This window comes from Zootoca vivipara, chromosome 4, assembly GCF_965207765.1.
Source record: "Zootoca vivipara chromosome 4, rZooViv2.hap1.1, whole genome shotgun sequence".
Lineage (NCBI taxonomy): Eukaryota > Metazoa > Chordata > Lepidosauria > Squamata > Lacertidae > Zootoca > Zootoca vivipara.
The window spans coordinates 87,648,234-87,662,160 of record NC_142587.1 but is presented as its reverse complement, the minus strand read 5'-3'; the positions used below and the strand labels follow the sequence as shown (position 1 = coordinate 87,662,160).

The window sequence follows — 13,927 nt, the reverse complement described above, 5'->3', positions numbered from 1 at the left end:
ACTATTTATACACCATTATTCGCTCTCTCTCTAAATACACACATATATAATATGTGTATGGAGTGGTCATTATCACATCTTGTGGTAGTGAGTTCCACAAGTTAAATTACACATGCATACTTTGTGCTTTAAAAAGCAACAATCCCCAAACACCACCCTTGTAACTAAGTAACTCGAATTCTCTCCCAATAAAAGCCCCTTATTTTAAAAAAGCCAATAAAAAAGCCCAATCTCTGTCCCAACAAAAGCCCCCAAGAAATTTACCTGTCTTGTCATCTGCCAGACACAGTCAACAAACTGGAGGAAAACAGGAGATCGGTCTGCATCCGCATGGTTTCTGTCTCCGTGACCGACTCTCTAAAACAAAACGAGAGGCCACAGGATGCGTATCTGAAAACCAGTATCGTTTATAGAAATAGGAGTTGTACAGATTAAATTGGGCAAATCACCAGCGTGCCGAGTCTACTCTGAGGATGACTTAAATGCGAGAGGAGAGAGTAAAAAAGACCCACAGGATACAAAATAACACACAAATTCATTTGACAGGCATATATGTACGTTTTCCTACCATTTCTGTTCCATAATGTATTTTTATTCTCTCTCTGTTATAATATATTCATGCTTTTAAATGTACCGGACTTCTCAATGTATAAGACAAGGTTTTTATTATTATTCAAAAATCATGTTAAAAATTGGGGGTTGTCTTACACATGGATGGTTTGTGGGGACATGGGATTGGTTGCTGCCACGAGTTGGAGATTGTTATTGGTGGCTGCGGCAAGGTGTTGACTGGCTGCCGATTGGCTGCCGATTGGGTGGGTGATTTGCTGCTTTTGTCGGTGAGGGGACAGAGGTGGCTTTCCCGACGCGTGCGAGCGGCATTGTCTGTGAGCGATTTTCGGCAATCCCCCCTAAAAAAAGGTCAACAATTCTGGGCAATTCTCCCCCCCCCAAAGCTCAACAATCTCTCCCCCCCTTTTTCTTAATTTTGAGTACCCCAAAACAGGAGGCATCTTATACATGTATATAAAAATACGGTAAGTTGTTTGGAGAACAATAAGTTGTTGTTGTTGTTGTTGTTGTTTGTTGTTGTTTTCTCCAGTCCTTGAGAAAAGTGGGCATCTAGCATTAAGCTCATAACCCAAACTTCCTTGCCTTGTTTCCCTTTCTTAGAGATTTTTGGAACTCCACCAATTCCTTACCAACAGCCCTGGAGCAGTTCCCAGTTGTCTGCCCTCCTAAACCACCTCTTAAATCATTTAAGGCAGTGGTTGCCCAATGGGTGGTCTGTGGATCTCAAGGGGTCTGCATAACCCACCCAGGGGGTCTGTGGCACAATTCACACAATAAAAACTACCATAAAGATTTCAAAAGTAGGGGGTCCATGGCTTGGCTTTTGAAACACAGGGGGTCTGAAGTATTTATCTAATTGGGAACCATTGATTTAAGACAGGCACCCCCAAACTGCGGCCCTCCAGATGTTTTGGCCTACAACTCTCATGATCCCTAGCTAAGAGGACCAGTGGTCAGGGGTGATGGGAATTGTAGTCCAAAACATCTGGAGGACCGAAGTTTAGGGATGCCTGATTTAAGATATAGCAGAGAGGCATGTAATTTTAGGGGGGTGAAACTTAATTGTTGCACATTTCTTCAACGAGGGTGCCTTAAAAATATGTTTTGAGGTGTGAGGAATTCAAATCTGCTACTATTTTTGTGTTTGGGGAACATTTAGCTTGGCAAGTCTTTGTCTGATGAAGAAGCACGCCAACTTCTTTTGGGAAACCAAAGAATTTTAGTTTTACCATCCGAAAGTGTCAGGTAATGTTAAACACGACCACTACTGATACTTGCGGTTACATCATCGGTAATCTGGCAATCGTTTTTCATGATTTCTATGCAATTTTTACACACGTTCCATATACCAAGCAAATTTATGAATTTAACCAAAATATCTTTTGGATTCCCCTGGACGCGTTACAACTTTTTAGCACCCCCTCATTCCTGGAATGCGAAAGCTGAAAAATTCCCACGCACCCTAAATTACAGCAGTCAGTTTGGTAGCTCCAGGGGTTGGCAACTCACCAGCTGGAATCTGTGCCCGAAACTCAGCCATTCCTTCTCCACCAGCACTTGAAAGCCCTGGATGGTCCGGTAGTAGCCATCCAGAATAAGCATGGCAAGCGAGGTGAGCTGAGCTGTTCTGTCCCAACCATCACTGCAATGCACGACCACAGAAGTCTTCCCCGACTCCACTTTGTCGGCAATACGAAGAGCGCCGGCGAGAATCAACTGGGGAGAAAAGGGGGCTTGCAGCTGCAACATCCATTATGAACAGAGAATGGCCTGACCTAAGGCAACATAAAACCTCCTCCCCCCCCCCACACACGACAATTAAAATTGAGAATGGGAACAAAGTCTTGGGTTCGGGTCTTCATAGCCAGGTTGCAGAGAAGGCGAGGACCAAACAAACGAGAAAGGTTGTTCCGCAAGGAATCTTTTTTTTTGTTTGTTTTCTTTGTTTTTTTACAATGTTGCAACCTGCACAATGATGCATGTCATGTTAAGACACTCAGGTACATAAGCTAGCCACCCAGTGGCTCCTTAAACCAGGGTTACAGTCGCCAAAGCAGAATGCCTGGTTCCATTTTTGGGGCCAGATAATACGTCGTTCGGGTTCCTAAAATTCATTCTGATTGTGCAGATGGAATATAATGGATAGAATTCTATAGGATGTGCTGCTAGTGTGTGAAAACAGTCAAGATCCAAGGATCCCCAGGCAAGCACCTCCAGAGGGTTGGAGACATCAGGCGCCATGCTGGCGCAGGGATGTCTTCCCTTGGTTGCAAGTGTAGAATAAAAAGGTAAAGGGATCCCTGACCATTAGGTACAGTCGCGGACGACTCTGGGGTTGCAGCGCTCATCTCGCGTTATTGGGCGAGGGAGCTGGCGTACAGCTTCCAAGTCATGTGGCCAGTATGACAAAGCCGCTTCTGCCGAACCAGAGCAGCACACGGAAACGCCGTTTACCTTCCCGCTGTAGCGGTACCTATTTATCTACTTGCACTTTGACGTGCTTTCGAACTGCTAGGTTGACAGGAGCTGGGAACGAGCAACGGGAGCTCACCCCGTCGCGGGGATTCGAACCGCCGACCTTCTGATTGGCAAGCCCTAGGCTCTGTGGTTTAACCCACAGCGCCACCTGCATCCCATAATATAATATAATATAATATAATATAATATAATATAATATAATATAATATAATATAATATAATATAATAATAGCAAGGTACAAAATGCACCTGGCGCCTGGCAAATTTCGAATGCTGGATGTATGCTTTCAGCAATATATAAAAGCATACAGAGGGCTCCGCTGGATCAGGCCAATGGCCCAGCAATCTGTGCTCACAGTGGTCAACCAGAAGCCCACAAGCACAAACTGAGGGAAACAGCACTCCCCCCCCCCCGTAATTCCTTCCAAAAGGCACTCAGAGCCACACTGCCTCCGAAAATGGACAGCCACTGATAGGCTGATCTTGCATGAATTTCTCTAGTTCTTTCTGAAAGCCGTTGGCCATTGCTACCCCCTGTGGGAGTGAGTTCCACAGTTCCAGCTAGGGGCAGCTGCTTTCTATGTCTCAAAAGGGACAACTTGTGAGCATTGCTATTATAAGGTTTGTACCTTGCTATTATAAGACTCATTATCTACATGTTCCTTTAACAAACCACACAGTTTGGAGTTTTGTCTTCTCCCTCCCTCTTTCAAAAGCAATGAGGTGGGGCCGGGGGAGAGACTTCTGTTGAAGAGGCAGCCAGGTTCCTACACAAAACACTCAGATGAATTAAGCTTCTGCTCTCGATGGTCTCTTAGCTGCAATGTTGCAGCAGCTGCAGCAAGATAAGTCACAGAACATCTAGGCTTCTGCATCTGTGACGCTGCAGTTGGCAACCATGCTGGTGCTGCAACCTGCCATGGATAGGGGGGGGGGGGAGTTGCCGAAACCACACCGATAGGAGGACCCACACAGAGCCAGTCACACACACACACACACACACACACACACACACACCAATGTACCTTGATGTGTTCCAGCCAATGGGTGGATTCCAAATTAGACAGCCAGTGCGTCTCTTCTATGTTGGGATAGACAATCTCTTTCAGCTTCCTCAATGACTCTCTCATAACATGGATATTATGGATGTCCAGGAAGACCAGCTCTGCGTTCTGATAGGCGTCCTCACTTTCATAGCCTCCTCCTTTGGCCTGAAGAAGAAAACGAAGGTTGGACCGCCTTTGTCAAACTTTTGCCAAGTGTGTTGTCCTACAGCAGAGACAGGGAATCTGTGGTGCGGCTTATGGGATGGGACTCCAATGCCCACCACCCAACTTTATCCAACTTTTTAGAATGCTCTTTGGGGATTGAGTGCTGCATTTTCTTTTTAAAAATGCTGCTTTGATTTACCGCTCTTTTAATTCTACTGCCCCTTTCTAATTGTATTTTTTATCCAGTGTTCTGTTGGGCTGGATCCAAGCCTACCCTCCTTGGCTCAAGACCCTGGCTGCATAATACACACAGAGCACATGGCTTCCCCCCAAATAATCATGGGAACTGTAGTTTGGTTAAGGGTACTAGGAATTGCAGCACGCTGAGGGGTAAACTACAGCTCCCAGGATTCTTTGCAGCCCCAGCAAAGGAAGGACAATTATTGATCAATTCCTCCTCCTTTCCTTTCTTCAAGTTCCAGAACCATCTCCCACACTATTCCGGAGCCTCCAACCCTCCAGAGAACATTTTTTGGGAGGAAACAGGGGAGGGGAGAATCGTATATCAGATTTTTTTTGTTTGTTTGTTTTTAATTACTGCTCAGATTCCTCAACATAGTTGCTACTGAGTAAGGATGGGGATCCTTTTACAGCCAAGGGCTTCAATTCCGTTTTTGAGCGACATTTCAAGGGTCACATGCCAGTGGCAGGCGGGGCCAGTGCTAAAAGAAGGGGCAGAAACCAAGGAAAACCTTACTTCTGCGCACCAGGTGAGGTTTTGCACACACTTATACACCCAGGCATTATCAGAGTTCAGGCAAACAAGAACAGGGCCAGTGAGTGGGTTGGGAAGAGTACCGAGGGCCAGGCAGAGGGGCTCTGAGGGCCACATCTGGTGCCCAGGCATGAGGCTCCCGACTCCTGCTGTTGGGAAAGGCACGATTATCCAACCTTGTTGGCCACAGCGTTCACACTTGGCCTGGCGTCGAAGATGAATATTTTGTGCGACTGAGCGTTGGAGTCCATGACGGACTGCAGATACTTCTCGTCCTCTTTGCTCCGTTTCCCGCTCACGCCGACCATCGGCTGGCTACAGCGCGTGACCGTGGCTTGGCTTTCCGGGTGAATCCAGGACAAAACCTTTTGAGGAGAAGGAAGGATTTATTTATTCAAAAAGAAAAACAAACACAAGGCTGAAGAAACAGACCACATCGGCACCATACATTTAAAGCGCTACGGAGCCGCTTTAAACGGCCATGGCTTCCCCCAAAGAATTCTGGGAGCTGTAGGTTAAGGGTGCTGAGAATTGTTCAGAGGCCCCAAAGAATTTTTCGAGGTTTTTAAAAGGATACCCCTAGTCCCCTCCCCAGAGCTACAATTCCCCAGAACGGTTCAGCAATCAATCTCTCTTCACAGGGAACTCTGGGAATTGAAGCTCCGGGAGGGGAATATACAGCCCTTGAACTACAACTCCCAGAATTCTTTGGAGGAAGCTGTTTAAAGCAGTACCGCAGCGCTTTAAAGGCACTGGTGCGGCTGTGGCCACAGTAAGAGACAACCTAAGCTTACAGGTATGCGTCCCCTGGATCGGAATGCAGCCACCCGCTTCAGCTCCTCGTCCGAGATGTTGGCAGGAACCACCAGCAGGGCAGGGTAGGTGTCGCACAGTTCGTACTGCTCGTTCACCTTGGTCACCCTCCAGCTTTCGTTAGGAATCCCCTGTTTTGGAAAGAGATAGAGGTGTTTGGGCTTCCCATTCCCATCATTCAAATGGAAGCGCTTACATCAATACCTGCCTAAAATGTAACAGGAAACAAAGGGAGTCAAATATAATAATAATAATAATTTATTATTTATACCCCGCCCTCCCCAGTGAGAGCCAGGCTCAGGGCGGCTGACATCAATAAAATTACAATAAAACGTAAAAGAAAGAAAAACAATGGATTAAAATGCAGATTTAGATTTAAAATTTAGATTTAAAAATTGTTTTAAAATGGCCCAAATCAAAACCCAAAGGCCAGGCGGAACAGCTCCACCTTGCAGCCCCTGCAGAAAGTTGTCAAATCCCGCAGGGCCCTGGTCTTCTGTGAGAGAGCGTTCCACCAAGTCGGGGCCAATACTGAAAAGGCCCTGGCCCTAGTTGTGGCCAATCAATATACTAGAGGAATGCCGGTTTTTGGGGAACAACAGCAGAAGAAGGTTTAGTGCTTATGTCCCAGCTGATCCATCAGGGCTCTGATAATAAATAAATAATAATAATAATAATAATAATAATAATAATATGCTGCCTATCTGATACGTTTGCCCCAGTCACCATGAGTGGCAATTCCTGGACTGCAGCCTTCTTCAACTGGTGCCCTCCAAATGTTTTGGACTACAACTCCCATCATCCCTAACCACTGGCTGTGCTGTCTGTAGATGATAAGGAGTTGGAGACCCAAACATCTGGAGGTCACCAGTTGGGGAAGGCTGCAGTCCAGGAGTGCCAGAATTCCTCCTTGCGCTTGCCACTCGTGGTGACCCCAGAGCCAGAATTTGACCAACCAAGTTAAAAATTATTTAGTGCAATGCTTGATCTGGGCCCAGCTTGGACTTGGGTTAAGTTCACCTACAGATCAGAGGTTCCTCAACCCTACATCAATAATATACAAGTGTATAGGATGCATTCTGACATACGGGAAGGAGTGTAAATCAGAGGTAGAATGGAGGTGCTTACCTGCCTCCTGTACTCCACAACAGGATCATAAACCTTCCAGCCATTTTCTGGGAAAACCTCTTTGTATTCAAATGCAAAAAGAGACTTAAAAACGAGAGAGAGAGAGACAGACAGACAGAAAATAAGTTCTTTTCAGCTCAGTTTCCATTTTATTTGGCATCTCAAATAACAATTTCTGCACAGTCTTTTTTGTTTCTATAACACCGAGGCGTGAACAAAAAGAAACTGCCTTTGTACATTGCAATTAATACATCAGTGCACACTTCTTCATATTCCTTTGTATTCTGATCTATTACCTACAAAACCTCCAAGGGAGTGAAAAAGGGGAAGAAAGGGGGGCTGGGGAGAAAAGGGACTTCGTGCGAAAAGAATTATTTTTCCTGGCAGTGTAAATACAGAGCAGTCTTTCAAGGCAAACACCACATGGCCGACACCTATTCCTTTTTTGTGATGGTTGCCTATGGCAGCCATTTTGTGCCAGCACCCACAAGCCATAGCTGCCAAGTTTTCCCTTTTCTTGCGAGGAAGCCTATTCAGCGTAATGGAAAATCCCTGAAAAAAAGGGATAACTTGGCAGCTATGCCACAAGCACTAATATAATGATATAATTACAGAGTTGTAGAGTTGGGAGGGACTCCGAGGGTCATCTAGTCCAACCCCCTTCAATGCAGGAATCTCAGCTAAAGCATCCATGACAGGTGGTCATCCAACCTCTGCTTAAAAACCTCCAAGGAAGGCGAGTCTACAACCTCCAGAGGGAGACCGTTCCACTGCCGAACAGCTCCTATTGTCAGAAAGTTCTTCCTGACGTTGAGTCAAAAATCTCCTTTCTTTTAACTTGAAGCCATTGGTTCGAGTCCTACAAACTTGAATTATCATTAAAGTTATAACCTGCCCTTCACCAGCCAGTCTCAGGGCAGCTTACAACAATTTAAAATTCAAAATTAATTCACCTTACGAGTATCCGGGCTTTTTAAAACCAAAAACAGCCCTGATATGCTCATGTTTTGTGGTGCGCTATGAGGAGGTTACAATCAGTGGTGGTGCTAATATTTTTCACCTCAGGAATGGCAAGGGTGTCAGGATCTCAATGGCCTAGGGTTGCCAGACTCAGTAGAGGACAGGACTTCTGTGCCTTTAATTGCCCCGCTCTCTTTTGAGTCTGGAAACCTTCAAGAGAAACCAGCAGACCCTTTGCTTGGAAATTAAACAAAGGGTCTGCTGGTTTCTCTTTAAGGTTTCCAGACTCAAAAGAGAGCAGGGCAATTAAAGGCACAGAAGTCCTGTCCTCTATTGAGTCTGGCAACCCTACAAACTGCCTCAATTTGGATTACAGTGTGCAGTTATGGGGTAAGCTAAACCAGCAATGACTTGGAGGGTTTCTGCCCGAGTCTAAGGCTGCAAGCACCAGTAAATTTCCCCTAACATGCTCCAAATTGCCACTGGGAAGCTTGGGGAATAAAAGTTCCCAGGTCTCCCAGCTCAAGATTAAGCAGGAGCCACTGGGAATTCTTTAAAGGTGTACCAGGTTGTACTTCTTAAATAAGAGGCCTTGAGCTCTTACGGAATCCCTCCTAGCTCAGTCAGTAGAGCATGTGACTCTTAATCTCAGGGTCATGGGTTCGAGCCCCATGTTGGGCAGAAGATTCCTGGACTAAATGACCCTTGTGGTCCTTTCTGACTTTACAGTTCTTTGATTCTTTGTTCTCCCACACCAACCCTTCCTGCTGGTGGGCTTGTTACCCTCTTCCAAGGCAAACCTTGTTCTTTTTTAATTCCCTCCAGGGAGAGAGGTCAAAAAGTCCAGGAATTTTCTGTGAAATGTCAGAAAAACTGAACGAATTGAGAGATGAGCTGGGAAAGTGTGCACAACACTATTTACGATGAGATCTATTGAAAGTGTGAGCGAGGTCCCAACTAAAGAGGAATGGAAACTTAAGTTGACAGAATATTCACAACTTGCAGATTTAACATATAGACCAAGAGAGCAAGAAGAAAATACATTTAAAGAAGATTGCAAAACGTTTATTTATTGAGTGTGTGGAAAATTTAGGTGTACAGCTGAAAACGCTGGCAGCATTCTTGATGGATATGATAGTAGAAAACCAATTGGAACGGTTATTGTAAAATATGCAGGGATTGCAAGATATGCAAAATGAACCATAGAAAGAGAAGAAGGGAAGTTGCTGGATATTTTAAAGTTTGTAAAATGTTTATTTGAAATCGTAAAGCAGAAAATTTAATAAAAATTATATAATTTTTTTTTTTTACTGGTGAAAGATTGTCATCCACTATGACCCGAAGTAATTTATCTCTTAAAGGTAAAGGTAAAGGGGCCCCTGACCATCAGGTCCAGTCGTGTCCGACTCTGGGGTTGCGGCGCTCATCTCGCTCTATAGGCCGAGGGAGCCGGCGTTTGTCCGCAGACAGCTTCCGGGTCATGTGGCCAGCATGACAAAGCTGCTTCTGGCGAACCAGAGCAGCACACGGAAACGCCGTTTACCTTCCCGCCGGAGCGACCTATTTATCTACTTGCACTTTGATGTGCTTTCGAACTGCTAGGTGGGCAGGAGCTGGGACCGAGCAACGGGAGCTCACCCCATTGCAGGGATTCGAACCGCCGACCTTCTGATCAGCAAGCCCTAGACTCTGTGCTTTAACCCACAGCGCCACCTGGGTCCTAATTTATCTCTTAAGAATGGTTAAATTCATGTCAATTCTACCACGTGCGCTGCAAGAGCAACAGAAAAGCACTTACCAAATGATTTGACACGGGAAACGCATATTTGGTCAAGTTCTCAAATATGGACCTTCTCGTGCGGCCCTCGGGGCGATGCGCAAACCGGAGGTTCCGGACATCCTGAAAAATGTTAGGCCAAACTCAGCAGACCAGCCTTCTGCAATCGGGTGCCCTCCAAATGTCACTGGACTACAAATGCCATCATTCCTGACCACTAGCTACCCTGGTGGGGGCTCTTTCTTACCCCCAAGTAGAACTGCAATATCTTAATGGGGGAAGGAGTGGCGGAAGCGGAGAGTTAGGACACAGCAAGAAGAGCACCTACATGACTGTAATGTTCACACACCCTACACTTGACTTTACAGTGCAGGGTAGAGCCTTCTTTGGAATCCCAAGGACCTCATACAGGTAAAGATAAAGGGACCCCTGAACGTTAGGTCCAGTCACGGACGACTCTGGGGTTGCGGTGCTCATCTCGCTTTACTGGCCCTGGGAGCCAGTGTACAGCTTCCGGGTCATGTGGCCAGCATGACTAGGCCGCTTCTGCCAGAGCAGCGCACGGAAACGCCGTTTACCTTCCCACCGGAGCGGTACCTATTTATCTACTTGCACTTTGACATGCTTTCGAACTGCTAGATTGGCAGGAGCTGGGACCGAGCAACAGGAGCTCACCCCGTCGCGGGGATTCGAACCACCGACTTTCTGATCGGCAAGCCGAAGAGGCTCAGTGGTTTAGACCACAGTGCCACTTGTGTCCCCCTAAAGGACCTCATATTTCAGTTCAAATAAGAACAGCATGCCAATGACGGAAACAGACGAGCCGTTCCCATGATGGGCTGAAGGTCTAGAAGCCTTGGGAATGGTTTTTGCAGTGTTTCTGTGCATCTTCTGAAACCTCAGCACTATTGTTGCTGGCCTCTATCTGTCTCGAGGGACAATGGAGTGTGCCTCCAGGGGTGAAGGAAAACTGCTGTGTTAGCAGCACCAAAGTGACTTCCCAAGGGCACAAGCCTGGGCAGTGTGTATGGAGGTCCTGGGCTGCCCAGATGACAAGACTGCCCCTTTCAGCCTCACTGATCCAAAGGAAAGCAGAATAATACGTTTGGCACCAGCTTGGCTGCAGGAGTTGCTGGAAGGAGGCGTACAAGACACCATCTTAGGGACTCCACTTCGGATTTCTGTAGGGTTTACTCCTGAGCCTTTTCATCCCCCAGTGGAGGTTTAGGATCAGAGTTTTCAATACAGAGCACTGGGGGGGGGATATACCGTATTTTTCCGTATATAAGACACCCCCATGTATAAGACGACCCCTATTTCTTGAGCCCAAAATTAAGAAATAAATAATTGCAACATTGCGTGTATAAGACGACTCCCAATTTTAAACTTAACTTTTTTGGGGGGAAATATAGTCTTATACACCGAAAAATACAGTATTTTCTTCTTGGTTTTGCCAAATCAGCTTCAAGTCCTACATGGCAATTTTCTGCAGGTTGGCTCTATTTAAAGTAAGCGAAGAGGAATTTAAAAACGTGGTTTTTAGGAACATAACAGACCACTGCTGTGGGGCAAGATCCTACCCATAATTCACCAACCATAGATGGATCCGCTTTACCTTACACACAATCTCCAGGCCATATGAATTTTCACCGCGGCTAGAAGCGCCTCCAATTTTCTCCACTCTGTTGATCACGCCCAGAGGACCGTCAAGAACAAACGGAGGGTCCTGGGGAGGAAATGTAGTGTGTCAGTGAAAAGACTAAAACCTCTTAAAACAAAGGACAGTCGTACCTTGGAAGTCTGTTTGACTTCCAAAATGTTCGGAAACCAAAGCGTGGCAACTGATTGGCTGCAGGAAGCTCCAATCAGAAGTCACGGAAGCCCCGTCAAACGTTCGGGTTCCAAAAATAGTTCACAAACCAGAACAGTCACTTCCGGGTTTGCGGCATTTGGGAGCCAAAACATTTGAGAATTCAGCTGTTTGAAAACCAAGGGACGACTTTATTACTGTTAGACAGAACTTGGAGCACCCAAAAGCTGAACGTCTTGATGATGAGGCTGGAGATCCACTGATACATTCATTTATTTTCTTACAGTCACACCCCACTTTTCTTTTTCCATGGAACATGGGGTTCCCAGGTGGTTACCCATCCAGACTACTTGGTTACAGCACAGATGTGGCATCCGTGCCTTGAGACAATTCAATAAACTCATGAGCGTGTAAAGCTAACTCGTACCAAGTCAGTCCACTTAAGCCAGTATTGTCTGCTATGACTGGCAGTATATTCTAGGCTCGGCATCCACTTACAAATTGCCAAAGAAAGAAAGAAAAGCAAATGCATACTCAAGAAAAGACTCTGATTTGCCTAGAAATGCATATGCTAATTCATAAAGATAGAGGCAAATTTAGAAATCGCGTGTGGTACCCAACTGAATAGATCTGCTAGAGCAAGGGCTTTGCAAAGGGACTTTGCAAAGAGACCTTTCCCTTAGAGCTGGGCGATGTGGTTTTCAAAATGGCAATAAATCACCAGCTAAACATTGCGACATACCGATATGTCACGATGTCTGAAATAAGGATGGAAGTATGTAGCAGGGCTGGGCGATATCTGGCTTTCAGCTTCTTGATATATCGCCAGCTAAACATCGAGATACACTGCTCTATCACGATGCTCGAAATAAGGATGGCACTATGTAGGGACATTGGCTGGCTTCAGCCCCCCCCCCGGCCATATTGTGATTATTGCATAGCATGCGCACCTACACACATACATCATGATTTGCGATATATTGCCAGGTCAAAAACTATGAAACCGATATCACAATATGGGCTTTGAACTGGTTTGGGATGATATACTGCCCAACCCTACTCTCAATCTATTTTTTTTGGAGGGGGTGTTCCCCCTAACCCTTCAGAGCAAGGCCACGTATGGGGAGAAGGGGGGAGAAGTTCTATGGAGCAAGTGAAAATCCTTGCACTATTTAGTTGGATACTGCTCAATGACTATAGTTTTACTTCACCCCAAAGGCACACTCCTCCTTTGTCTCCCAAGACAGATGGGTGCCAGCCAGCCAGCCAACCAACCAACAAGACTCTTCACCACATTGGGGGAGACTATGGCCAGGGTGCTTGCTTAGTGTCCTGTCTAGGTGGCTAAGTGCTGATGAGCCCCTCCTCTTCTCCCTTCTTAGCGTTCTCTCTCTTTAAACCAGACTTGGATGAGACAGCAGCACAAAGAATGGGATGCTTCCAAAAGAGGACCATCCTCTAAAGGGGCATCCTCATCACAGGCTAGCCAATGATTTCAAAACATGCACTCTCTACCACTGAGCTCCGCCCCTTCGAACCTTGCACTTGAAATAAATAAGGTTACCCCCCAAAAAAAAACCAATGAAAAGTTGCTCAATTTGAGCCTTACCCTTTCCATGCTTTTAAAATATAGCCTGTAATTTGTAACTGTCAGAGTTCCTCTAATGGCGCCGGTGAATGGGCAGATGTGAGTAACATCTTTTGCTGGGAGAAAGAAAGAAATATGTTATATACACACACATATTATACGTATTTCCACATGGAGGTGCTGCAATGAGGCTTGGAACCCCTTTCAATGTCTCTCAAAGCAGGTTGGGGAGGGACTTTCAAGGGACGGTGCTGAACGAACAGCCTCTGCCCCAGTGGTTCTCAAAGGCAGGAGAGGATGGTTAAGTGTTGTGGGAAGATTCAAGGGCAATCAAATAAGCATTTAAACATTGTAGTGTAGTGTAGTGTAGTATAGTATCATTTACTTTTTTTAAATCTGCAGAATATGGAGAGATATATTTTCAAAATCAAACATGGCTAGGAGTTGCTTCTTTTTGCTTCCCAGTGTTATTTCTTATATATATATATATATATATATATATATATATATATATATATATATATATATATATATTTCAGTGTGGCGCAAGCCACTTTTTATTCCGAAAATGTGGCCCAGAGAACAAAGTTTGAGAACCACGGCTATCCTTTTAAATGTGTTGTAGGGTGGGTGTGGGTGGGAAGGTTATTGTTTTGTATTTTTAATCTTGTAGTTTAATGCCATGAACAGCGTTGAGATCTTCGGAGGGAAGGCAATATACAAATTTATGGAACAATAATAAAAATAATAATGACTGAAAGTCCCACAATTCTTGGTCATTGGTCCTGTTTGCTGGGCCTGAAGGGATTTGTAG

At 45.5% G+C, this 13,927-nt stretch overlaps 1 protein-coding gene across 1 annotated transcript in view; it reads right to left on the bottom strand.

Annotated features, from left to right (window-relative positions):
- Window positions 1–13,927, bottom strand: part of MTMR2 (myotubularin related protein 2) — a 38,186-nt gene that overhangs the window by 7,858 nt on the left and 16,401 nt on the right. The window contains exons 4-12 of the mRNA XM_035115072.3: window positions 13,135–13,229; window positions 11,331–11,441; window positions 9,737–9,838; window positions 6,979–7,062; window positions 5,832–5,981; window positions 5,214–5,402; window positions 4,077–4,262; window positions 2,083–2,289; window positions 265–357 (exon numbers count right to left, since the gene is read on the bottom strand). Coding sequence (XP_034970963.1) covers window positions 265–357; window positions 2,083–2,289; window positions 4,077–4,262; window positions 5,214–5,402; window positions 5,832–5,981; window positions 6,979–7,062; window positions 9,737–9,838; window positions 11,331–11,441; window positions 13,135–13,229 — 1,217 coding nt within the window. The remainder of the gene's footprint in view (window positions 1–264; window positions 358–2,082; window positions 2,290–4,076; window positions 4,263–5,213; window positions 5,403–5,831; window positions 5,982–6,978; window positions 7,063–9,736; window positions 9,839–11,330; window positions 11,442–13,134; window positions 13,230–13,927) is intronic.